Below are 26,543 nucleotides of genomic sequence, written 5' to 3'. Positions count from 1 at the left end.
TGAATGTGAGTCTCTGTCTCCAAATCTCGATCACGGGCTGCTTGCCAGCTGTCCTTCTCAAAGAGAAACACCAAACCTGTTGGTCATCTCTGCTGAGTCAGGACTGAAATAGGAACTTCAGGCAGAGGTGCAGCCTGATCGCATAGGACTCCTATCAGTGAAATCTTGAGGTCAAGGGAACTAGTTGCTCTGCTTAAAAATCTGTCCTGGGTGCTGACTGCACCACTGGGAACAAGTTGGCCACAAGTACTGCAGCTCTAACCGCTTGCGGAGTGCAGCGGCTTTTTAACTGAGGAGCAGGATGCCTCTCCTTTATCTAGAAGCACTTCTCTCTCTCTCTTTTCCCAGCCCACCTTTTCTAATGCACAGGCTGCTTGTTGTTCTCCCTGTTCCCGCCACGTTCTGGTGCTTAATCTTGAAGAAGCCTTTGCCTTACGGAGGTACGAATCAAAAACTAAGGTCCTGCACAGAAACATTTTGCTCTGTTGCCTGGAATCAGTACTCCCTGCTGTGTACAATGTAGGGGGAGTAAAAACATTGGTAAATTCAAGTATTTTTCCCCTCAGATTTGGAATCAATAAAGTGATGATGGCAACTTTACCGATAAGAGTGTCAGAAGTTGTGATAATTGGCTTCTGAGGTATTTCAGGCGTTTAACCAGAGGAGCTTTTTGAAGTAGGGGGTTGCAAAAAAGTTCAGCGCTTCTCTCAACCTTTTCAAACGAACCATCCCCTCTTCCCTCGGCCCAAGCCTGCTCGGGGGCAGGGAAGGGAGATGGCAGGGCGTGGCGGCAGGCCCAGGGCTTCGCTCCACGGCGGGAGGCTGTGGCCAGCAGGCCCCGAGGTCTCCCGCAAGCTTCGCAAAGGCAATTCCTCTGGAGGGCCGCCTGAAGCGTGAGCACTCACGGCTCGGCCAGGCACAGGGGCCGAGGGGGCCCTCCCCGAGGCCCGGAGATGTCCCCCCCCCGTTCCCGGGGTGCCCTCAGGGGCAGGGCAGGGCGGGGCGGGCGGCGCCCTGAGGGGACAGGCCGTTCCCTCAGCGGCGCGGCGATGACGACGGCGGGGAAGGGGTCGCGGCGGCGGGCCCGGAGCCCCCGGTGCCGGTGGGGCGGAGGTGTGTGTGGGGGGGGGGGGGGGGGGGGGTCCGGGAGGCCCGCGCCACCCCTCACCTGCCGCCGGGCCGTCCCCGCCGCCTCATGACTGGCACCAGCGCCGCCAGTCCGCAGCGCTGCGCGCCCTCGCCCCACCCTGCGGGCGGGCGGCTGGCGGCCAATGGGAGGCGCCGGAGGGGGTAGAGGGCGGAGCGTGGCGGCGGGGCGGCCAATGGCGGGCGAGCGGCGGGCGGAGCGGCCCAAGGCGGCGGGCGAGGCGGGGCGCGGCGCGGCGCGGCGCGGCGGCGGTGCCGACGGGCCGAGGCCGGGGCCGCGGCGGGCGGCCGGCATGTGGCCGTGCGGCGGGCGGCGGCAGCGGCGCCTCGGGGGCGTCGCGCTCCTCGTCTTCGTGCTGTGGCTGCTGCTGCGCAGGTGAGAGCCGGCACGCTGCCGCCGCCGCCGCGCCGCGGGGGTGGCGCTCGGTGGCCGTGGGGGCACACACACGCGCACGCACCGGCCCCGGGGCGGCGTGCGGGCTCCCCGGGGCGGCGGGGGTAGGGCGGGCAGCGGGCTTGCACGCCGAGGGCAGGCCTGCCGCCGGGAGCGGTGGCCGCTGGTGGAGCGGCTGCGCTTGGAGGGAAACCGGGGACGAAGGGCCGTTAACTTGGCGGTTCCCTCCCGCGGCCCGGGTGATTAATTTACGGCGACCCGGGCTCGACTCAATCAAAGCGTCTTTTCTGATCAGAGCGCGTAGGGAACGGCAGCGCGGCGCTCCCCGTTCCTCCGCAGGACGGGAGCGTGGGAAGGACCGGGGAGAGCGGCGCTGCCTCCAGGCAGAGATGATTTAAAAGCCTTAAATGAACGTTACCCGTAGCGCACGCAACTTCTTGTCCGTCACAAAAAGTAATGGGTAAGGAGAGGCCATTTGGCAGCGCCGTAAATCAGGTGGTGCGATAGCTGGGGTTACCCGTGCCGACCTTGGCGCTCGTCAGGCTTTACATCATCGCGGCCCTGACGGGTGATGCGCGCTCGCAAATCAATCGCCCCGTCAGATCGAACCCATCGCTGAAGCTGCCGCCGGTGTCTCCGACGCGCTCGCGCCAGAGCGTCGTTTCCCTCTCGCCCCAGCCTCTGCTGGGTCCAGTTCTTTCCCCGTCCCCGCCAGGGAAGGTGTAGTTATGTACTCAGATCCTTTTTTATAACTTGGATATTTTATAACGGGTTCTTAAATTCGTGGTAGGAAGTTACATGATTCTCAGAGCTGTAGAAAAGCCTTGATAAATCTTTGGGTAATCGGAAGCAAAATTCTGTTATAGCTGGTCTTGGGTTTATGCCAGGTACGTTCTTAGCAGGGGATTATTGCAAACCGATACCTGATGAACCACAGACGTCTGTCCCCTGTAAGGGGGCATCAATAACACACCGTATCCGTTGGCACCTGGTGTTTCTCTCCACGGCCCAGGTCACCTGAGAATAAACTGCACTACGAAACGCAGCGAGCCTTATCCCAGACGTGTTGAACGCGCACCTGGGGCTTGTCTGACCGACGCAGGTCCTCGGTTTTCACAAGACAGCGAGTCGCGAGTGAGGGCAACTCGAAGCTTTCACTTTTCCCTGGCCAGGGGAGAGGGGGGAAGCCCAAAATAAACAGCAAAGCCCTCTGAGGCAGGCTTAAGTAGGGCTTACGGATTAGCTGTAAAGTCCCTTGTCCTCTGAAGCGCGTCCTTTGGCATTGGCAAAGCGAGCTAATGGTCTCCAGGCTTTTCCCCCTGTTTTGACTTTCTTTTTCTTTGCTCTTAGCTTGTTCTCCCAACTGGTCTGGGTGTGTGGTAGAGCAATACTGAAGCTGAGCCACGTACCGCATGCAGAGTGGACTTCAGCTGGGTTTTTGTTGTACAGGCATGAATGCCTTAGCGTAGCTGCCTGGTTTAGCCATTAACTGCGACTTCCTTACTCCGCTTGGAGTGTTTTACCCTTCAACTTATGTCTTAGAAAGATCATTTCGGTAAGGACTGACTTGTCCAACCCAATTTCAAAGCTTCTGTTCCAGGGCAACTTGATAACCTAATGCTGGGTTTTTTTGCAAAAAAAAGAGACTTTACTGAAGCAGGGAGGAAGTGGCTCCGGAGGGACAAGGTAGGCCGTTAACCTTTAGGAAAGACAAAAAAAGATTCTTTGCAACCTGTGCTGCCATTATAGAAGTGAGAAAAAAATAAATCTCCTGGGAGCTATACATTGCTCTCAAGAGGAAGCACAGAGCCCAGGTGGACTTTGAGCTGTGGAAATCTAGCTCAGGGTAACAAGATGAAGCTCTGCTGAGTCACACGAGTGTTTATCGGGAGAAGTCACTTGAACAGATCCCAGTGAGAGATGTGGGTTTCGGGATATCCAGGATAATCTGTAGAAAATATTGAGAGTCTGGGAGCTTCCTACTAGGCCTTCTTGGTGAGAAAATCCACTGGAGGTGGGGAGTTTTAAGGTAGGAAACTTGATGGAAACTTGCCATCTAAGTTATGTGGAGGATTAATAAGATGAGCTTAAGTGATTTGTTTATTTTTATCCGGCTATGTATGCTTCCTGAGTACATAGAGCCTTCGTTCTGGCACCAGTGGCAGTAGCAGTACTGTTGTGTGCAGGGGTAATTTAGGTCTTTACAACAAAGTGGAAATTTAGGCATTTTCCAACCTAATCTTTAAAACTTGCAGCTTTGCTTCTCCAGCCTCCTTTGAGCTTGCTGCCTCAGGCTTGCCACCAAGTGATAGGAGTCGACAGAGCTGCTGCTTCAGGATCTGACTTGCAAAAGTTGCAACCTGTGCAAGCCGTAGCTCTAGCAGAATAGAGGGGCAGGTAGCCATAGGATATCCTGCGTGTGGATTGAGAATCACCTCCCCTGCTGGTAAAATTCATCGTAATCCCTGGGGAGGAATGCTGCCGGTGTCCAGCCTCACATCATCATTCTCTGGCTGTACCTAGTTTCTTGCATAGATGAGCGGTTTTGATCCTGTTCCTACACAGGCAGCCACCTTTTAAATACGGCAGTTAGGCATTTCGTCCGTATTTCTCCTCCTTTGAGCTGTGCTGCCTCCATAAAAGCTCTGCTATTACTGCACCACCTTCTGACTGGGGTACGTTACAGTCTCCTTGCTCAGCACTATGTTTTGCAAATGGTTTGGCCATGAGGGCACGTGAGCGCTCGTGGACTGAAGGCAGCGACTATCTAATCTAGGCTTCCTTTTCCAGGTATTACCCATGCCTGCTGCCGGTTGTTTCAGAGCCCTGTGAGAATGCTGTGCTACACAGGTACGCTCTGTGCTTGTCAGCCAGCCCGTGCAGTATCCTGGAAGTCTTAGATTTAGTTCCTTTGTAGTCTCCTTGTCTTGTGTCGGAGGGCAGGTAATCGCTGGAGGCTCCTGGTTAGCGATCCCTGTAAGCTGCAAGTTCTGAGCAGTCCTCGCCCTCTGCTAATACCCGCTCTACGTGTAGCCTAGAGAACAGCCGGAGGCTTTGGTGTTTCCCTCTGCTCCGAATGTGACATTTCTCTCAAACGCGTGGGTCCCTCTTGCTTTCTTGAGACGGGGATTCATCCCGCGCATCTGGCTGCGGTAACGTCCGTCTCAGAGGAACAAGCTGCTATTGTCTGATTCCTTTGTGTATTCAGAGCTGTGGGACTGGGCTGGTCTGATGGAGGCGGTGGAACCACTGTGGATCTGGGCTGGTTGATAACATGGTTCCTTGGGTCAGCCAAAGTGAGCCGTGTAAGGCAATAGGCAGTAGTTTCTGGCATGCAGGAACCGACCCGAATGGAGCTGTGACAGCCCGAGTGCTCAAGCTGGTAAGTGCTGCGGAACCTGGTATGTCCTTTGCTCTGGTTCTTTTGGCGAACGAGGTATTAAGGAGTTAATAGAAGCAGAGGTAAGTTTGCGATGACAGCTGACATGGTCTTTCCTGAGCGATGACTATAATCCAGGGGGCTTCACTGAATTAAGAAGAAGGTTCTCCATTCACGGTGAACAAATGAGGGTGCTTTAATTTTTCCATGCGTTGAGTTGGAAGGTATCAGAGACCACAAGACATGCCGGGTAGCAACAGGGACACGCAGCCGCTGCTGGAGCGAGGATCCGGAGATCAGCCAGCATATGTCATCCTACTGCAAACCAGGGAGATCTTCCATTTCATAACTTATGAAAGTGTTTGCTAGTACTGAGTGAAAACTTGCCCATCTTGCATTTTCAGCAGGTTAGTTTCATGATCCGTGCCCGAGTAGTGCTGCATTTCAGTTGTAGAGTGGCTTGGGGCAGTCAGGATGGAAGCTGCTAGCGCAGTGAGTATTAAATACACATCTTGGGCAGATCTTCCTTCTCTTTTGTAGCCTTCTGAAAAATCTGGATGCTCTATGACAAAGAGCATGGTTTACTTAAGAAGTAGGCAGGTCAGAGCTCATCCTGCCAGGTAGGGGGCAATGAGCAGCCTCTTCTAGGGGGACAGATTTCCCTGCGATAAGCACAGATTTCTTTACGCAGAGACTGGATGCTCATATGTCTCTCTTTCTCTTCTAGGTTTAACTGGAGTGAGCTGATCCCTCTGCGGTTATGGGGGAGGACCCTAGGCTTGCAGACGGAAAACTCTCAGTTCCTCCTGGAAGGCATGCCTTTCCGCATATTTGGAGGTTCAATGCACTATTTCCGAGTCCCCAGGGAATACTGGGAAGACCGCATGCTTAAGATGAAAGCATGTGGCTTAAACACCCTCACGACGTAAGTGTCCTCACGCCCTCGGCTCTGTCACATGTACCTTGCGGCCTTTCCCCTCTTCCATAATAGTTGGTGGGACTTTGCTGTTAATTCCAGTGGGCCACAGCAGTGTCTTTCTGTACTTGGCATTACGAGAAAAGACACAGAAAAGACTAGTGGGGACTCAGGTTTTCTTTAACCATCACACCTGCAGTATCCTCAAACACCAAGTGGAACAGATGTCTGTCAGACGTACCGGGAAAGTGCCTTCTGGATGCTGACCCGATGAGGAAGGGTCAGGCTCTGAAACAGCCACGCAGCATGGCTGTGATACAGAAACGTCTCTGGTTTGGAGAATGAAAGGTGTACCTGGAGAGAGACCGCGTTGGACGGTCTGGAGAAACACAGATGTTGCGGAGTACAGGAAAAGAGCGCAACAAAGTAAGGGCTTGGCAGAAAAAGGAAAGAAAGGCACAGATAATGTGTAAATAGACACTTGTAATGTGTGCACGCAGTAAGCTCTGGATCTGTTGCTGACTTACAAAGGGAGTGCATAGGGGTTTTTCTGTGCTGCACAAATGCAGAGCCCTTTCTAGCCCTTCACCTCCACTGCCCTAACTCTGCGTTTCAGGTACGTGCCGTGGAACCTTCACGAACAAGAAAGAGGGAAGTTCGACTTCAGTCGAAACCTGGATCTAGAGTATGTGGTACAGACAGCTCTATTAGTAAATACTCGTGTTTTGAGGGGAGGGGGGTGTGAGTCGGTTCTGGATGAAGATGGCATTTCCAGCTTCTGAAGCGAAGCCTCTGCCTTGATCAGGCAATAGGGACTCTCATTCCTTCCCCTGCTTTTTGGAGTCCTGGGAACAGAGGTTTAGTACCAATCCAGTATAGTTGCTTCATCAAGCAATTATCTTCTGGTTCTGGTACCTAAATTTTTTGGTGATTGGTCTATTAGGAGTACATGGAGTAGGGATTCTGCTGTCAGACAATAATAACACTGTCTGGATCTCTAGGGCCTTCCTTTCACTGGCAGCTAAGAATGGACTGTGGGTGATTCTGCGTCCTGGACCTTATATCTGCTCTGAATGGGACCTTGGTGGTCTGCCTAGGTAAGTGTGTAAATAGTTCAGTTGAGCAAGTGTTTGGGATTGTGGAAAAAAACCAAACAAACCCCCTGGTCGTACAGTTGAGCCTCCTTGAAAGATTTGGGATGGCTGGCTGTTAGATGGGAAAGCTTATTTTCCGTGTCCCCATGGCAGATGAATGCTCATTATGTTACTGAGCTCTCCTAAGCAGTACAGATAGGAACCAGAATGTTTTTTTCAGTGGTTATTCTTTAAAATAATAATTGTGTTATGGCATAATGGATACAGGAAAAAATAGAATTGGGGAAACCCATCTTCTATTGCTGTTGCAACTTGACTCTCTGTACAATGTGAACAGTAGTATTTGCAGGTTGATGTAAGAATTTGCTTTGTCTCAGGTCTGTTTTAAAAGTCCTGCTAGACCATATGTATTACCTGGCTGGCAGTAATAAAGACTCATAACTTTTCCAACCTGCTGTTGCATTTTCCCCTGAAGCACACAGCTTGCTGGTAAGAGGCTTTGAGAGCCGATTTGGAAACGTCAGCATTGAGACTTGCCTGGTTACTAGGTCCCAGTGGAACCAGCGCCAGGTTACACACCACTTGTTTTCCTTGCCTTCATAAAGCATAAACCTCAGTGGAGACACTTGACTAAATTTGAGGATTATTTCTTTTAATCTTGTCATTTTTCAGAATGCCCTGCCTTTTGCATCAGAGAGTTCAGGTGCAGAACTGCGAAGGTGTGTCAGGGACTGGCTCACGGGAGCGTGGCTAATTGTGGCCAGAGGCAGTAGCTACCTCTACATCAGATTATGGGAAGTGCTTATGTTGTCAGTTGTTGCCCCATCACCCATGTATTTTTTTTTATCAGACAGATAAAAGATTCTGATAAAGATCAACAGCACTGTCCTCATGTTACAGATAAAGAAGCGATGGTGTTGTGAGCCCACCCAGCCGCATATAGCATACAGGAGTTGAGTCTTTCAGACCTCTGGAAGCACTGTTAGTTAAGGCCTGCTTTTGCAGAGACACGGGAGGTACAAGCTCACACTGCTTAAATTGTTACAGCACTACAGTGTTCTGCTCTTAAACAAATTGCCCTTTTCTGTGTTAACCCCAACCCAGCGAACTAAGTCCCGTAAATCAGCAGTAGAAACCAGGGGAACAAGTACTGGAAGCCTTATTTTGAGCAATGATTGGGGTTCGGTGAGGGAGCACTTGGTGGTAGAGTGCCCTTGGGGATGCAGGGAATTCCAGAGTAACCTTTAGAGTGGTAAGTTTAGCCCTTGAAATCTGATTGGGAAAGTTAACACAATGAACTTAGGCCCACAGTTCAGAACAAAAAGAAGGGGAACAGCTTGGCAGTTGCAGCCTGGACTCAGGTAGAAGTGCAAGCAGTAGATCGCCTCACGTGGTGTCCTTCACTGGCTCACGACGTTGTCCGTACCTGCACCCAAATGTGACTTGGTGTTGGTGGGTGGTGTTACTTCTGGCAGCCTTGACTGGACGGGAGACTCGATAGATTCTGTTTGCTGCTTTGCTCCTAGTTGGCTACTGCAAGACCCAGAGATGCAACTGAGGACAACGTACAAGGGCTTCACAGAGGCTGTGGATGCCTATTTTGATCATCTAATGCCTATTGTCGTCCCTCTTCAGGCAAGTACAATCCCTTACCCTCTCTGTCTGCAAGTGGGGACCGTCTCCACAGATGAGCGTGAGCTGTGTGGAATGGCAGGAGGCTGAAGCAATAACAAATCTGCCGGCTTCGCTTTAGGAACCGGTATGGACTGTAGCTGTTTGTGTCAGCTCTCCAGATCTAGCTGTTTGCTTATGCGTAGACTTTGGGAGGATGAGAAGGTGGAGCTGAGTCCGTCTGAGACTCGTTCATCTTTCCTGCAAGCCAGTGCCACTGTGGTTTCGGTCCCTCTGATTAGAAACCATGGTGAAACACTTCTCCCTTTTGTTCCCAACAGTACAAGAAAGGAGGTCCCATCATTGCAGTGCAAGTGGAGAATGAATATGGTTCCTACGCCAAAGACCCAAACTACATGACCTACGTTAAAATGGTAATGGTGGCACATTTTCTTGTTTCTGCGGTGAATCTCTCTCATAAATCACCTTCCTTACAATATTTTCTTTCTTATGAATAACTTTTGAGCGTGGCTTCAGAAGCCCTCGAAAGCGTCAGTGCATAATCCAGTGAGTTTTCCTTGATATTTCTTCCTGGAGAGGAAGAGATGGCCTGTGACCCTCTCAATCCTGATAAGCCTGCGTTCTTAGGTCTTCCAGAGAAGCGGGTGATAGGGAAATGGGGGAGTGTCTGTCATACATAGCTGGCCTTGGAGAGGCTGTCTCCTGCTGGTCCTGTGTTGCTCCTCTTAGATGATATTCAAGAAAGGTTTCTCCTTGTCTCTGTTGACTTTCCTGGGAGGAAGGTTTATGTGAACACATCAGCGCACTCCTAAACTTGTGTAATCTGGAGCTCAGTGTCAGGCAAGTTAATTTGCCTAATGCCTCCCGTAGCCTTGTCAAACAGAGACTAGACTGTGCCCTGGCTCCTGCCTCTGGACTGAATGATAAGGAGTTGGCCAGTGCCCAAGGAGGCCAGGTTATCCTGGTGGATCTAACGCAAGTCTGACCTTCATTTGGCCCCACTGCAATTGCAAAGCAGAGAGTTAACAAGATCTGCGTTATGTCTTACCAGGGTCAGTGTTTAATTTCTTCTTCCTGAGTGCTTGAAAGTGTTGCCGCACGTGAGAGGGGTTACCCATACAGCGGTGTGTATGTGCTATAAATTGCACGTTCCCTGCTCTTCTGCTGCAGCATTATTGGAGCCTTCTGAAACGCTTTGGGCACCACAGCTTCGCCCTGAGCACCCTGAGGTCCGCGCTGGCTCAGGTTGCCCTGTTGCTCAAGGTATTCAGAGGCTCTTCAGCCAAATGAATCGCGTGGCAGGAGTCCTAATCTGCTTAGAGTGGTGCCTGCCCCTGCACTAACTGCATCTCACGGAGTGATTTAACAGTGCTTGGAAGGTTAAAGATGAAGCGTGCATACGAACAAGTTGAAGAGTTAATTGCCAATCTGAACTGATAATGTCAAAACTGTCCGGTACAGCTACGTGGTTTTCCTCACTATCCCACCAGTGGCAAGCGTATAAACAAGTGGCCTTCAGAGCCCTAAATGATTGGGGCGTAGAGACTCTGTTGTGTCTGAACAGCGTGCCAACTCAGTGATTGCTTTTCCACATCTCGGTGATGAAAGAGCTTGTGATGTTTCACAGACTTGTCAGAACAGTTTTCCTTGCCAGGCCCGTGGGTGTATTTTTGCAGTGCTGTTCCGTCATATTTTGGTATTGTGTGCAACTTAACATCTGAGGAAGTATATTATAGCGGTTAAAGATGAAAATGTGGGAAAGCACGATTTGCAGGGCTTCCTTTTTGGTTGGAGTGGGCTCTAATGTGAGGTGGAGCTCCTAGTCTTTGTTCTGGTTTGGGCCTTGAGCTTTGAATGTGGCAAGTCGATTAATTTACATCTGCATCTAGCATATATGACAACGTTGATCTTCCTGGAATGAATATACCCCTTAACAAACCCCCACAACTCACACAAAACCTGAAATCCCTGTCCTTGTCTCACTCTTTTGGGTGCAGTGCCTTTGCCTTCCAAGATGTGAAGGCCATGAAAGGGTGTATTGACACCTCCCTCCCCACACAGGACTTGAGCTGGGATTAGCTGAGCATACACCTGTGTCTGCCTCAGAGGCTGTTTCTATTCCTGGTTTCTCTGCTGCACCCTGAAATCCTGTAATGCATTTCAATGTGCGGCAGCTCTGCCGCTTCTCCATTTGGCAATTAGGTTCAAAAGGAGGGGAAGAAACTTGGTATTAATGCAGTGCTCAAAAACTGATCTTAACCACATCTGTTAGAAATTCCAGTTCCCTCAGTAGCTGAATTCTGTCAGCTACCAGCATCTGCTCAAGTATCGGTTTAGTGATGATCGTTGGATAAACCAACCAGTCTTAACTCCGAATTAGGTTTGTCTTTAACCTCTGTGTTGTAACACTTCTCTAATGCAGACTGTGTGTAAGGCTCTAGCCTGCTCTGGGTGCGCAGGGTGCGTAGGCACGTGCAATACGTTCTTTAAACACACAGCAGACCTCAGCGAGTTGGTTCGCATGACACAGGTAACTCCTGTGTGAGCTGAATACGAGTTTGTCACCATTTTACAGTTAGCAGTTGAGAATTAAGAGACTGAAGGCTTGTTTTCAAAGCCCCTGGAAGCCGAAGGAGCGACTTCCAATGCAGGTGCAGTGAAAAGAGGGGTTAATTTGCAACTAGGGTTTCCTAATCTCTTCTTCAAACTTCAGCCACTGTTCTGTAAAAAAACAACCGTGAGAGAACGGTCGTAATGGGAAGAACCCTCTGTATGCACGTGCATTTAAAAACCTTAGAGTGCCATTTCATACAGTGCTGCGATCCTAAAGAACCAGTAAATTCATTCAGACTTGACTATTTGAGAACATAGGTACCTGAGCTGTCCTGTGATGGCTTTCACTGGCAAACCAGCTATTTTTTCCTTTCAGCTTCCTTTGTTAGACAGCCAGGAAGGGTGAGCTGCTTCTCTTTTTCTCCTTCCACCTTTGATGGCAAGTGGTGAAGCCATTTATTAAACCGATCTCAGGAGAAGAAGAAAAAATCCTGAAGTTTGATGCATCGCTGAGAAACCGATCCAGCTTTCTAAAACAAAATAACATTTTTTCAGTTCCCTTTAAGCTGGAAAAAGTAGGCAGGGAAGCTCCAGGAAGAATGGGAGATGTCAGAGGAATAACATTTCTTACCAAGCTACTACCAGTTTCAAGCTATCACCAGAGAAGGTGGTGCTTTAAAATACCGTGACAAATACTAAACTCGGGCTGTGAACAGAACGGCGTTTGCTCTTTTTGATTTAGGCCCTGTTAAACAGAGGGATTGTGGAACTGCTAATGACTTCAGACAACAAGAACGGGCTGTCATTTGGCTTAGTGGAAGGAGGTACGTGCTTGTAGGAGAGCAAGGTAAGACCGTGTGCTTTGTGGGGGGCAGCTGATGAGGCGTTGCCCCTGAATGAGCGCAGTACGCTCCGTTCGCTCAGCTGCACCCGTTAAGTGTGTTCTGTTTGGGGTGGGAGCTTCAGCCACAGCGGAGGGACCCCCGTAGCGGGACGGCACGCAGGCAGAACAAACCCAGTCCCTTCCCAGAAAGTTTCAGGGCGGGTTTTTTTGACATAAGGTGGAACACAGTGGTAGCAGGATTGCTCCACGGGGAGGCAGCCTCTCTGCTTTCAAGGACATGAAGCGTGTGCAGACCGAATAGCTTGCTGCCTTCTGTCTGGTATGGGGCACCTGTACTTCCCAGTGAGGTTAGTCAAGAGATGGCAGCACCTAGCAGTTCTTGATGTTGTTTCCACCAGATCAACAGGCTGAATATACTACTTCTTGTTGCTTCATTTCAATATATATTAAACAAGTACCTCAGCAATTACCAACAATAATAACTTATTCTTAAGATACCTGCTTTGCAATTAAAAAGAGAAGAAGACAGTCCATCCAAACCTTGCTTCTGAAATCTAACATTCTGTAAGTTTAGCAGTAGTTAGCGGGGCAGCCCTGTCTTCTCAGCGAGCGTGCTCTGGGGTGTACAGCTTTTGTAGGCAGGTAAAGGAGGGTAAAAGGATGTCCATTTTCCCTTTCCCTTTTAAAAAAGTGTAGTTCTATTAAGCGTTTAAACATTCTGCTTAGCACCCCTCCTGCTGCAGCACTGTGAAGAAATGGGAGGTACAGCTGTTGCAGTTTCAGTGTGCCCTAAATCTGACTGGTTGGTGCATAGTGCGATACTGATTTTCAGATTTCCAGATCCAGTTCAGCTGAGGTTTACTGTGTACTTGGCCTCTGATCTCTCCTGTGTTTCTGCCAGTTGCCTGCCTGAGTAGTAATTGCTTCCCTGAAGGAAGTGTTTGCAGGGTGAAGGCTTTGAGTGCTCCTGTCATCAATCAGTCGTAAATACTGTTAATTTTCTAATCTCAGGCATGGAGATGATTAAAGGGAAAGACTTTTCCCTCCTTTTTTTCCCTCTTCTTGTTTTTATATGACAGTACAAGAGGGAGGAATTCAATAACTCTGAAGTCCATGGGCCTTCACCGGTACCGTGATCTTCTTGATTGTGTTTTTTTGGTGTGCAGCAGTTTCCAGCCTTGACCACGTAGAGTCACTCTCTCCCTGCCAGCAAGCCGACATGCAGAAGGGCTGGCGTGCAAATGCCTGTCTAGCTCTCACCATCTTCTGTGGGAACGTTTACTGCCTCAGAGCTCGTTCTTGTTTGCAGTTGCACGTTTCCAGCGTGTTGCGTGCTGAGAGCTCTTTGATACCAATTTGCCTCTTAGATGTCATAACAATCCGCTCATTAGAGTCAACATGTCAAGTAATCAGATGTGTGGAATAACTAGGGCTCAAAGCAGTATAGCAGCAAGGAGGTTATGAAAGCGCTAAAGGAGGGAGAACAAAGTCCACTGTAGAAATGTGTTAAGAAAATAGAAGATTCCGTGCTGGAGTTGAAACCTAATGCAGTGATTCTGTGATTTTGTTTGTTCTGCTCATCAGTGGTGTAGCGCTTTCTTTGCAAGAAGCATTTGTAGGTTCCTGTCAATGCCGTGAGCAGTCAGTCTGGTGCTCTGCAGAGAAAACTGCCTGTTGTAGAAGGACCTGACACTACAGCATTGTAGTCCTTGTCCAGTGGTTGCAGCACATTTCCAGGGGCTGAGGAGCTTTTGATGTTGTGCATCCCTTCATGCTGATAGCTATAGTGGGATGTCCCGTGCTGTAGGGAAGAATTCTCGGTCAGTCTCAGAGCACCTGTGCAGCTCCTGCAATCCTCCTTCCTTCATGGGCACAGTCCGTGGCAAGATCCCAAGCTGGGTGGCTCTAATCTGACCTGGTACAGCCCTTCTGGGAGCTGATGGGTGACAAAATAAAACCTCTGGATTCCCTCTAGACCATGACTGAAGCACCATGGAAAGCTGTGTGTATGTGAAAACTACCTACTGTGGAAAGGCTGGAATAAGGCTTTGGGGACTGGTTCTCCACACGTTGACGCCATTTTGAATGGTGTTCGCTTAATCTGCATGAATTCAGCTCAGCACACGCTACATCGGTCAGCCTATTAAAATCAAGGTATAAATAGTGAGAAGTGAGCTTTTGCTTCTGTAAATATTCCGTTTGAAGTGCTCTGTCTGACACAACTGGGGCTGGATTCGATACCAGCTCTCTTGTGAGAAGTCAGTTTTTAATACAAGCATCATACCATCGCTCCTGCATTTTTAAAGTTTCTTGGGAGAAATATCATCAGCGTGAGCGAGGGCTAGGGAAGTATGAAAATGGTTCAAACGTGTACCAGTGGCTAGGACACTGGTACCAGATTAGTGTCTTCTAATGTATCAGGTCCTGCAGACAGGTTTTCCCACTCCAGTGCTTGAAGATCACGCAGTGACTTTCGCTATACATGCAGCAGACGCAAACTAGTTGCTGGTTCCCCCATGCTGCACAGGGCAGCAGCACAGATAAGTCTTCCAATTACAATTTCTATCTGTTTCACTTGTACTGGGGCTTCTCTCACCACCCCCACAGACATGACAAGCTGTAAGATATTGCCTGGGTAGTGATTCCTGCAGCTAAAGCCTGGGAGATCAGTGTGGCATCCAGATATGACTTTCTAATAATAAGTTTGCCTTTATGTGGTGCCTTTTATCTGAGGATCTCCAAGTGCTTTACAGCCTCTAATTAACGCTCGTGACACCCCATGAGCTGCTCTGATGCTCTCTCTTTCTAGTATCTCTGAATGTGAGAGCTAAAAAGATGGCCTGCAAGTATTCCACTGAGTGCTGCGGTCCAGTTAGATTCTGCGTACTAAGTGAAGACTTTGAAATTTCCGAGGAGGCTGTATTGGTGGTTCAGAAGACGTTCCAGTTCCCCCTGAGCTCGTGCTGGGCTGATGCCTAAGGAGCTGGTCTCCTAGGCATTTTGTACGTGTCGAAATTAATAAAAACTCTTTCTTTCCCAATAGCACTGGCCACTGTTAACTTTCAGAAACTGGAACCTGGGCTGCTGAAATACCTGGACACAGTACAGGTAAGATGCAGAAAAGCTTTGTTCATCTAGATTTTCCAGGACAGCAGTAGAAATGAAGCACTGTTTTGGTTTTGTGCGTTGGTTTAGGGCTTTTTTCTTGAACAAATGTTTGGTCTTGTTTCTCACTAGGCCAAATCCTTCTGGAATCAGTGAAAATACTGATGGTGATTTCTCTGGAAAGTGAAGGAGGTTTTAAGTATGCTGTTATCTAACAGCTTCTTGAAGGCTTTCACTTAGCTGTGCCCTGTGGCCTGTGTTTAGCTGTTAGGGGTTAGATTTCTTCACGCTTTCAAGTGTTGATACCCAGTAGCATCCTACTTTGCAGCTGTCAGACCTCTCTGGTGAAGTTCAGTCATCTTTTACCCTGATGCTGTGGATGCCAGCAAGAGCATGTTTGAAAACCGTAGTTTTTAAATGCTGGGTGCTGATGTACTGCAGTTCTTTCAGGGTACACTGTGATGGGTGTTTCGGTCATCTCTGATGGCTTGTGTTCAGTGCAGACATGTGAAGCTGTAGTAGTGCATGCTGTGCAGAAGAGAGTGTTGGCTCCAGTAGGCGCTTGGTCCTATTTCTGCTAGGACCTGCAGCAGAACCGATCAGAGGAACGCTTTGATTTCAGATACACTGGCACAGTAACTTCACAAAACACTTTCCACATGGCCCAGCCCAGCCTACCTGGCATTGAACAGTGCTCACTGCAGCAAAGCATTACAATGGAGTGTGTCACCTGAGCCTCTTTAACCCCCTGTGCTGTCAGAGACGTGAATAAGGGATAGGGAATTGCCTAATGAACACTTGGTGCAAGAAATATCTTGATTGTGTGATGGAGCAGTAGAGAGGGAATAACCAGTTTTGGGTTTTAGTGACGGGTTCTCTCTCTCTCTCTTTGCATCCTATGTCCTCTTCTTTCCCTGTTGCTCTGCTTGCTCCAAATGTCAGCCTGGAAAGATGTGAACAACTGACATGTGCCCCAGGCCGTGATCGATTCTTTTCTGATCTCTTCCCTTGGCTTTTGCCTGGACTGTGAAAGGAAACCTGGCTGTTGGCATGCAGAACGTTGAATCCTACTGCTTTAATTTGTTTTCTTTTCCTGTACAGGCGAAAGAGGCTTTGCTGCACATGCTTTCGCCTTCTTTAGGTCTTACCGAATTCCCCAAACCCTGCAAATGAACAGAAGCGGCACATTCCTCACCAACTAAGTGCAGCGTGGCCCCATAAAAGCAGCTCCTCCTTTGCCACGCTTACTAATTACAAGATAGGAAGCCTGTCATTGGTATTTGTGAGGATTATGAAGCTATGTTGCCTGTTCCTTGTTGCAGTCTTTTATTCCAGAGGGTGATAAAACTCCTTCTCTGACTAGTTTACTGGGGACAGATTGATTGGACGTATTTCGGAGAGCTGGTCTGAACCTGGAACAATTGGATTACTACAGGCACCTGCAGCTGTTTTTCTCCTAATGAAACACGAGTTTCTTTAATGCCACTTACCTTGGCCATTTCACGTGGCATCAGATAAAAGCCCCTGTCAAATAAAGGGCAAAACTGCCTTGACTAGAAATAAATTCCGCGAGGAGGGAGTGCCAGCCAGGCTGAGCACACGTTGTCCTGTCCGGTGTGATGGGGCTGGGTGGAATTCTGCCGGAGCTGGCAAGCGGTGACGACTGGGAAGCAGTTGCTCTGTGTGCAGAGCCTTTTGAATGAAGACCTAATTCCTGCAAAGGCTAATTCTTTCCTGCCAGCACCATATGCAGCATTAAAAAGGCATTAAGCTGCTAAGGTCTGCTGTTCCCACCTTGGCAAGCACTGGCTGCAGCGCACCTGCAAACTCTCAGCTGGCAGTGGCGTGGCTGATAAGCAGACGTTTATAAATGTGTATTTCTAGCAGAAGCTGAACAGTGACGGTTGGTTTGTCTTTTTTGCTACAGCTCTACCAAACAACAGTATCCAGAACTGTTTGGTAGCACCTGATGGTGTGCTGTCGTTTTTGCTTTATGCCTAGCGGAGTACTTCTCTGCTTTGCTTGCCTGTTCCGGGCACTGCTGGCCTACAGCATCTTGTTCCTCGCTTGTTCAGAGCTCTTCAGCTGCTTTTTTTAATGCCAACTTGACAAGAAAACACTCCTGTAAACCCTGTTGCCGAACTGGATCTGAACAATGCTTCTCTAGAAAACAGGGATGAGTGCAAGACTGCGCTGTCTCCATTTGAACTCTTGGGTTTTGTTTTGATACAGAGAGATCAGCCAAAGATGGTGATGGAGTATTGGACTGGATGGTTTGATAACTGGGGAGGCCCTCACTACGTCTTTGATGCAGACGGTGAGCACCGTATCCTGTTCTTGTAGATCGGGGGGTTTACTGCTTGGCAAACACAGAAAGATGGCAAACAGTCACAGCTTTTTCAGATTTTCTGTCCTGCTGTAATCTTTGCTTTGTGTGAGTCTTCGTAATGAGTAATCTCTCCGTGAGTGGGTCACATTGCTGTGTCTTGGATTTTCTTTAGTAGTGTTAGTAAAGAGCGGCTCTTTTAAAAAAAAAAAAAAATTCCTTTTATTGCTCAAAGAGGGACTCTATGGGGTGTGCAGAGCGCCAGGCATCTTAAGATATCAGTATCAATGTGTCCTAAGGCCTCGTGCTACTCTATGTTGATTATAAAAATACAGCACAGTGATTTAAATCATCTCTTTCACCTCCTGAGGCAATCTAAATCCTGTGAAGACTTGATTTGTATTTTGTAGAAATGTCACAAGTTCTGTGAAACCTCCATCATAACGACATTACTTGTCTAGTGAATAAACACTCCTCATTAAGAGAGAATTAATTTACCTTCTGTGGGAGTACGGTGAACTTAAGCCTCTTGCAAGTATAGGACCTTCTGAAAGGTATAATTTTCTTCTAGTTTAAAAGCTCGTCAGAAAGGAAGACTAGTACTAAAAAAGCCCCAAAACAACAGCCCCAGAACCTCCAAGGGATCTAAAGTACAGTGAAGACAGAGCTACGTAAGACTATTTCAATGACTCTGTCATCCTCCTGCAACCGTCTTGGTGATTAGGTCATTGGTGTGTGAGTTCAGGAGTGCGACTGAGCAGTCCTTCAAACTGTTCTGCTTAAAAGCAAAATTCCTGCTCAAGTACATGAGCTTTACCCTTTTTCACCTACAGGAGAGGTATATTTGAATGTATTAATATGCCCCGATATGTCAGTAGATGTGCTGCCCTTCCCGAGGGCAAAACACAAATCACGATACAAGTCACTGTAATTACACAGGCGTGACTGACGGACAAGGACCAGAATGTTTGTGTCTACTTTGAGTTACTGGAGGAGCGTTAGCCTAGCTTCTTGGTCTGTGGCCTTCTTGGCACTGCCCTTCCTTTACAGAAATGGTGAATACTGTAGCAAGCATCCTCAAATTCGGAGCATCCATCAATCTCTACATGTTTCACGGAGGCACCAACTTTGGCTTCATGAACGGTGCTTTGGAGGCTGATGAATACAAGTCCGATGTTACCAGTTACGGTGAGTTTTCTTTCACTGCCTTGCCCATGCCTCTGTTGTGAGCGTGCAGCTCAGACTGCCCCTTGGGCTAGTTACAGTTGACAGGAGCACTGAGAAATGATCAGTACAACCGCTTTGTCACGGGGAGACGAGTTGGGACATAGCTCAAAAGCAAACACCTGTCTCAAAGGGGGCTTACATTAGTGTTTTCCTATTTCCAGACCTATTCCAGGATGTGGAGGATCCCCTTATTCTAAACTGGGAATAGAAGTCACAGATGGTGACTTTGCTTCATGTTATGTCCATGCTGGCTCTTCTTTCTAGGGAAAGATGGTGTTCTAATACACAGTTCTGTTGTTTTAATTTTACCGAGACAAATTGTACCATGAAGCTCTCTTCATCCCAACAGCCCTTTGTTAAAATTGATAATTGTTGACTTTATCCTGTGTGAAATTCTGGATACATGCAAATTAGACCTCTAAAAGTATCTTGCTCCTTGGTGAGTGGCTCTTCTCTGAATTAAGCACACTATGGTTGTCTAGCTACATGCACACAGAGAAAAGTGTAGAGGTTTCCATAATATAGACAGTGCCAAGAAAACTGTGTCTTGGGCTTTTACTTCTTTGCTGACAGTGTACGCGAAGGCTGTCCCAGAGCTGCTGTAGGTTTCTTTTACATATGTGCCTCTTTTCCAGATTATGACGCTGTGCTGACAGAGGCTGGAGACTATACGTCCAAATTTTTCAAGCTCCGACAACTCTTCAGCATGATCATTGGTAATTATAAATGCAAGAACCAGAACAATGTTCTACCTTCTGCTGGAGCCCTGTGACTCTGGTTGGTTGACTGGCTGGGTGATTTTTCCGAAAGATGGGAGGGAGCACCGAAGGAGGTCTGGAGGGGCCTTAAATCTGTGTTGGCTTTTATAGTTAGTTATAACTATAGTTATTCCATCGTTCTCTTTCTTTTTGCATCACAGGCCAGCCTCTTCCGCTCCCTCCCATGATCGAAAGCAAGGCATCGTATGGTGCAATCCTGTTGCATCAATACATCTCTCTCTGGGATGTGTTACCGTCTCTTTTACAGGTAGTGCTACCAATTTCAGTGCATCTCAGTACTAAAAGGCATCACCTCTTAGGTGGAAAAGGTGATTAGTGCACTGGCTTATTATCCCATGAGGATAAGGTTGGGGAATGTTTTGTCAAGGATACGCAAAGGAGGCAAATCTTTTATCTCACCTTTTTTTACTGCTACTTCTGTTCTCTTGGAATTCCGGTTTTGCAAGTCCTTGGCTTCCTTTCCTGGTACCTTGTCTTCATTGCTGTAGCTTTCATAGAGATAATTCAGGTTGGAACGGACCTCTGGAGGCTTACAGGGTAAATGTAACCTGTGGCAGAGTGGAACACCTGTCTTAAATGAATTGCCTCTATGTGACCTGTCAATGCTGAGAGGCCGCTTCTGCCGTTAAATTTGTCTCTCCTTTGCAGCCCGTTAAGTCAGAGTTTCCTATTAACATGGAGAACCTGCACCTAAATGATAGCAGTGGGCAGGCGTACGGATATGTGCTGTACGAGACTGTCATATTTGGTGGCGGACATCTGCATTCAAGGGACCATGTCCGTGACCGAGCACAGGTAAGGAGGAGAGGGCGGCTGTGGCTGACTTCAGTCAGGTGAAGGCTTTGGTCTTGGCAGCTAGGCAGCGAATGGGTCAACCATGAAGGAAAAGGTGAAGTTTTAGATCAGAAGTGTGATTCACTCTTTTCAGTTCTCAGCTAAGCCCAACCCTTATCATCTGTAAATCGGCTTGAGGTTCCAGTACACTAAAACTTACAATATCTTTAAACGTCAGAATATTGAATGTTCTGAGAAATATGATTCCCCCCCCCCCCCCCCCGACTGAATCAGTGACACAGTTACGGACGCTGTTCTAGTTTCAAGTAGAGACAATTTCCTCCCCAAATACAACTTCAGTAACCTGTGCAACAGGTAATTACAGTACAATTGACGAGAAGTTGCTCTCCTCTCTTGTGCTCTGTTCTGCAGGTGTTTGTTAACACCATGTATGTGGGTGAGCTGGACTACAACACAGTGGAGCTCTCTCTTCCTGAAGGACAGGTAACTAACTGGAGATTGCTCAAAGCAATACCGTTTGGATAACAGAACCAAGACCGCTAAAGAGGCGTAGTTCTCAAGAAGGCACCTCCCACCTAATCCGTTTAACTAGCTGGTACGGTAGCCTGACACAGAGAACGGTTGATATACCCTAATTAGGCACTATTTCACTAGTGAAATGCAGTGTGATTTCACTGCCAAGTTACTATTTGTGATTGAAAAGTGGGGTTTGAATACTTTTCCCTGGAAAAAATTAAAGTCACTGTAGTCCTTGCTGCACAAAGTTTGCCAGCCTTCCTGCCACAGCCACAACTGTAGACAGCGAGTACCAGTACCCTGTTTGCGCTGATTAAGTCCATGTAGGCTTCATCTTCCTTAGCACAAAGCAGGTTTTAAGGGGGTTTGGGAGCTTTTGCACTTTTTGGGTCTCAAATGAAAAGAGGGGGAATGTCTCTCTTTAGCTCTGAGAGTAGTCCTACGCTGGCAGAAGTTGGCAACAAGACTAGTATATTGCTTGAGTGCATGTCAACAGAGCTGTGCTTGGCTCCTAGGAGTAGGTGAGTGGGTGGATATACTAGTCGTTCTTATGACTTGTGGGAGAGCTGTATGACATAAGCCTGTACTATGTCAAGCTCCATTTCTGGATCTGTGGGTGATACCAAAATGGTACTTAAAAATTCAGCAGAAAAAAAAAGAAACTTATGAAAAAGCTGAGAGTTCCTCAGTGGCATAACTATTTGCAGTAGCTGAAAGATATGGGGACGCTGTTCTGTCACATAATCCAGAACGTTAAACAGACAAATTGCAACTGCCCAAGGTATTGGTGCCACCTCCCCTGTTAAACACCTCTACTGACCTCTGCTAACCACGCATTATGGCTGATACAGCACATGCTGCGCGCTGGTCCAGCTGATGCTCTTCCTTTGTTTTTTTGTTTTCACAGGGATTCAGGCAGCTAAGGCTCTTGGTAGAGAACCGCGGTCGTGTCAATTATGGCCTGGCATTGAATGAACAGAGGAAAGGTAGGTTAAGTTCTTTGTTCTCAAACGGTCCTAGATAGTTCTCCGAGTTCAAACACTGTAGAACTGTTGTTCTTGTGTGCTTTACCCAGAACCAAAGTGACGACCCAGATGGTCGTCTCAGCTAGCACTACGATAGCTGTATCGGGAGTCGGTGGGAAACGGTATGGCAGAGGGAACTCGTTAAAAAACACAGTTCATCACCCCCTGTCCGGAGTGATCATAGATGAAAAGTAGTGGCTGCTTGATGGCTCGCATTAAGGCGTCTTATTTTACAGGGGTACAAATAAACCCAAGGCCATCAATGAATCTTACTCTGCTCTAGACTTGCTAGGTGATGTTAGGGTACCCTTTCTCTTGCTCTGTGAGTATGTTAGTTCACCGGGAGAGAAGGAAAATTCCTTTTTTTTTTTTTTAAAAAAAATCTGTGTTTTCTCCTGGAGAATCACAACATTTAAAAACTCACACAGTATCAGGAGGAACGAACTGCATCCTGATGAGTGGAATTTGCTGAAGTGTTCGAGTCTATCACACAGAGTTGTGGAGCTGGAAGAGGTTGAAACCCCAGGATTCTATTTTAGTGGGGAACTGCATGCAAAAGCTATACAAAATAGACTAATGGAGTTAGGCACGTGACTACTAATTTTATTTTACTGCAGAAGAGGTGCATAAAGCCTCTGTGCTGCTTTGGCAGTCTCTCAGCTGCAGTCCTGTAATTAAGAAGCTGGATTAGGACCCAGGCTTTGCCTGCTACATGGAGAATACCTTTGTCTAACAGAGAGTGCCAAAGGTAAATTACTTATTAAGGTGTCTTAAGATCCTTGGATGAAAAGCAGTGGATCAGCCCTGGACATGAGCGCTTGCCCATGTTAGATTTTGCTGTGCCTGTTAGAGAAGGAACTGATCTAGTGCTTTAAAAAAAAGAGATACACGGACAGCTAACTGAAAACCAACAATAACAACACAACCCCATCTGCTGCGTGTGCCAACAATGTTTTCTGCTTGGAGGGTGTTTAACGGCTTGGTGAGTTGAAGCAAAGGAAAGAGTGAGGAGGCCAAAGTAGAGTAATGTTCCCCACTCAATCTGGATGAGCAATGGGACCATATGGACTCTAATTCCATTGCAGAATGTGGCTGCTTTCCATCTCCTGCTGTTCCTCGCATTCAAATGGGAAAATCTATCAGCTTTAACTGTTTTTCAACTCTTCATTACCCCCATTGCTCTTGCAGGCTTAATTGGTGACGTCTTCTTGAATAAGACCCCCTTGAGGAACTTCAAGATTTACAGTTTGGAGATGAAACCTGGCTTCATGAAAAGGTTTGTGGGATTTAAAAATTTTTCTCTTCCTCATTTGAAACCAACTGTTTACCAGCAGTACAAAAATCTAAGAGGTAGCAGTTAAATGTATCAGAAAGGCAACACAAGGTAAAAGTAGGTAGGTGGATTTTTGCAGTGATAAGCTCCTTGCTGATACCTTTGCCCGAAATAGCACAGAAAATGGTGCCGCTTTATCCATACCGTTATTTAAGGGTGAAATGTATTTCCACTGTGGCGGATTTAAAGACTTCTCACAGCCCGCACAGCAGGGTTAGGTGGGGTAAGTAAAAGCTTACCCAAAGGGGTGGGTCCCAGCACACCCGCATGTTGGAGAAGTTTGTGTCTTACTGGAAATTGGCACTATGGCTGATAGATTTAGTAATTCAAACTCTCAAGGGACGGATTAATTCTAGGAAGCTACTAATAGTACATTAACAAGTCCAGATGGCTTCCTCTCTTTTAAGTCATTTTGCTGTAATTCAAGAAAGACTGAAAAAGAAATGTAGCAGGGGTGAGTCAATCTCTGTTAGTAGATACAGAAAACCTTTGCAAACGTTGAAGGCAACAGATGCCCTATGGACTCTGGCCGTGATCCAGAGAGGCAGTTTTCGGTTGTGTTGTTAATACCAGAAAGGAACGCGTGTGCGTCCCCCAAGATATCGCAGCTCCCGCGTTTTGTGTAGGAAGGAGAGAGAGGCCATGTTCAACTGAAGTGGCTTTAAAAGAACAAGAAGTCTACATTTTGGAATTTCTAAGGACAATCTTAACAGGTGCTGGGTGGCTACTGGAAGGTTTCCTATTGATGGGGGAACTCGCATCACCTTTGACTGCAGGGTTTTAGCAGAGTATTTCCTGTGAGGAGCGTTAACGCAAGTGAACTGCCGTGCCCAAACAAAAGCAAGATTAGTTAACACCGCCATCACTTGCTGGCAATTGACCAGTAGCAATGAAACACAATCAGCTTACAGTCACTGCGTAGGAGGATGGAGCGCGTGGTGTTGTGAAAGGCTTTGAGTTGAATAATTCAGTAGCAGTCAAGCTGCACTGGATCAATAACTTCCCTGAATCCAAGAGATGCAGTTCGTAAGGGTTGGAAGGAACATGTTGTGACAGAAGCTCAAGGCTTCCGTGGGACTTCTACACTCCTTATTTTCGTTTCCGTTTGTTCCCTGCTCCCAAATCGTTGCACAGGTAGGAAATAACGCCAGATTGCCCCCAATTACTGCAGACTTGCAAGGATGTGTTTCTGCTCCTCAGCAGGCACATGGGCAGGAATGTCTGTTTTGAATCCTGTCAATTCTGCAGGCTTTCCTTTAGCCTGTGCAGGCCACAAGCATTTACAGCTTGCACCGTGGCACTGTCATATCTGAAGGAGGATGGGCACTTCAGCAGCCAACACGAAGCAGAGATTTTTACGTTGCTGTAAAGCATTAAGAGGTGGTGATAGCCCCCTATATCCTTCTCTTGTACCAGAAATTGGCCTATCACTGATGTAGCAAGCACAGGATAATGAAGACTGAGACATGTACCACTGGTACGCTTATCTTAAGTGGAGGGGAGAGATCAGCTAGGTGCTTGCCGTGAATGTTTACAGGAGATAAAACACTTCATCCCTTTGCAGCATGAAGAATATTACTTTTAGGCCCTACCACTAGAAAGCAACTGCTTGACATTTCAGGCATGCAGGGAAATAGCAACCTTGTTGTTAACAACATCGATCCGGCATTGTAAGCAGCGGTTTGGAATGATCTTGAGACCAGTGTCGTGTCTCTCAGTGCCGCCTGGTGCTTCGGTCATTCTCTTACAGCTTGCGACACACTGCTGGATGGAGCGCCGTCCCAGACTACTTTGTCGGCCCGGCTTTTTTTCGTGGAAGGCTGTGGATAGAGCATCAGCCACAGGACACTTTCCTGAAGCTACAGGCAAGACTTATTTTTCTTTCTCCCCTATTTTTGCTTGATCAAGACCTTTAAAAAGCTGGTTAGAAAGACACTGGTGTAATAGCTCTGACTGAGCTCTGTCTTGTAGTCTGTAGTTTTGTAGACTTCCTCTGATGTTGGAGAAAGTGAATTATTTGGAGGGTTGTAGAAGTGTTCTCAAGCTGGCAGGTAATTCTGTTCAGTCTGTAGTGATCCTGATGAGAAAACATGTGCAATACTGACCCTGCGAAGCTGCTAATGAACAGTTAAGTCTTTTTTTATTGACATACAAATGCTGTTTCTTTCCTTGTTGCAGAGGAGTAACAGGCAAAAAAATAAAAGAGGCACTCGTTTTATCCCTGCCTCCTCCACGTGATATGGAAAGAGGCACTTTGTAGACATGGCATGAGAATTAGCGTTCGTGTCTTCCTTTCGTGGAAGATTGCTGCTCTTGCATAGAACTTAAGATGAGATATTAAGTATTATTAAACTTCCTCCTCCAGTTTCACTCCCTTAGAGCCAAGGTTCATGCCAATTATTAATGTACTGCTCACTTTTCCATTTATGCGTGTTGTAAATTATGCTAGTTAGCAGCAATAAAGCATTTCTGTCACCTGGGAAATAGGTGAGAGGAGATAGTCTATGCTTGAGAAGAAATAAAGAGATGTCTGTTCAAAAGGATGAAGTATCCCGTGCAAGCATGAGTCATGAATTGCACATTTTTGAAAGCTTTATCCTTTTAATTAGTACATTAAGGATAACTCCTGTTCAGCAGGGCTTAAATGTTCATGGCTTCAGGGAGTTGCACAGGGAAAGCAAGCAGAAAATGTGCAGAAAGTGGCCTGAAAGGATGCATGTGTGGAAGGAGACTTAAGTTTCCTGCGGGGATGCTCACTAGGCACTGCAGCTGCATCAGTAACTCTGTGTACTGTCGCCATTCCAGGGCTGGGAGAAAGGCGTCGTGTTTGTCAATGGTCAGAACCTGGGCCGCTACTGGAAAATTGGACCTCAGGAAACACTCTACCTTCCGGGCCCCTGGTTATGGAAAGGGAGCAACGAGGTGAGAGGCTTCGGTGGCCTTTCTCTTGGCTTGTTTGTGTTATTCAAGATCCTGCTTCGAGTCATGTCCCAAAGAGCTAGACTATGTATACAGTATACTAATGACCTATCTCTGCCTGAAAAGCAGTGCAATAGCGAGGAAGGAGACAGTTATCTCCTCAGATCGGTGAAAATTAGGGAAGGTGACGCTCTAAAGCTGACTATGGCTCTGACAAGCATTAAGACACGACGAGGATGGCAGCTGAACTTCAAAGCACTGCATCGAGTTTGAAATCAAGACAAACCCGATTTGATGCTGGTTCATGTGGTGCTAAAGAACAATCACAGTTACTGTTCAGACTCCTATTGATTGACCTCTTTAAATGATGCTTCCTTCCCCTGCTGTGATTGTATGCGTTTTCCTCCTAAAAATATTGCCAGTAGCTCAGGCGTTGTCTGAAGGAACTTTATATATATCCCTCTCTTCCGCAGATTGTGATTTTTGAAGAACGCACTGCAGGACGGATCATACAGTCTGTCGACATACCTTATTTAGGAAGGACCCAGTATGTGGACTGA

The 26,543-nt window shown here is 47.6% G+C and overlaps 1 protein-coding gene across 3 annotated transcripts; it reads left to right on the top strand.

Moving 5' to 3' along the window:
• The first annotated feature begins 1,439 nt into the window (after nucleotides 1-1,439).
• LOC104348606 (beta-galactosidase-1-like protein 2) lies at nucleotides 1,440-26,543 on the top strand. Of its 3 annotated transcripts, XM_086476868.1 has the most exons (21): nucleotides 1,440-1,522; nucleotides 4,331-4,390; nucleotides 5,647-5,844; nucleotides 6,452-6,520; nucleotides 6,837-6,932; nucleotides 8,456-8,564; nucleotides 8,882-8,974; nucleotides 11,857-11,938; nucleotides 15,002-15,066; nucleotides 17,296-17,380; nucleotides 18,440-18,577; nucleotides 19,252-19,332; nucleotides 19,536-19,642; nucleotides 20,044-20,190; nucleotides 20,602-20,673; nucleotides 21,057-21,059; nucleotides 21,614-21,692; nucleotides 22,920-23,007; nucleotides 24,815-24,929; nucleotides 25,870-25,986; nucleotides 26,457-26,543. In XM_086476868.1, the coding sequence occupies exons 1-21, from the start codon at nucleotides 1,440-1,442 to the stop codon at nucleotides 26,541-26,543; spliced, it is 1,974 nt and encodes a 657-aa protein (XP_086332994.1). The 3 variants fall into 3 exon arrangements, with proteins under 3 accessions (XP_086332994.1, XP_086332995.1, XP_086332996.1); XM_086476869.1 differs by lacking the exon at nucleotides 21,057-21,059; XM_086476870.1 differs by lacking the exons at nucleotides 4,331-4,390; nucleotides 21,057-21,059.

The sequence above is a fragment of the Leptosomus discolor genome, chromosome 22, assembly GCF_034619465.1.
Source record: "Leptosomus discolor isolate bLepDis1 chromosome 22, bLepDis1.hap2, whole genome shotgun sequence".
Classification (NCBI taxonomy): Eukaryota; Metazoa; Chordata; class Aves; order Leptosomiformes; family Leptosomidae; genus Leptosomus; species Leptosomus discolor.
This window is presented reverse-complemented; position numbering and strand designations above follow the sequence as displayed.

Coding starts and splice junctions, on each gene's coding strand:
- LOC104348606 (XM_086476868.1), top strand. CDS start 1,440: ATGTGGCCGTGCGGCGGGCGGCGGCAGCGGCGCCTCGGGGGCGTCGCG. Junction 4,391..5,646: donor GAGAATGCTGTGCTACACAG/GTACGCTCTGTG, acceptor TTTCTCTTCTAG/GTTTAACTGGAGTGAGCTGA. Junction 15,067..17,295: donor AATACCTGGACACAGTACAG/GTAAGATGCAGA, acceptor GTTTTGATACAG/AGAGATCAGCCAAAGATGGT.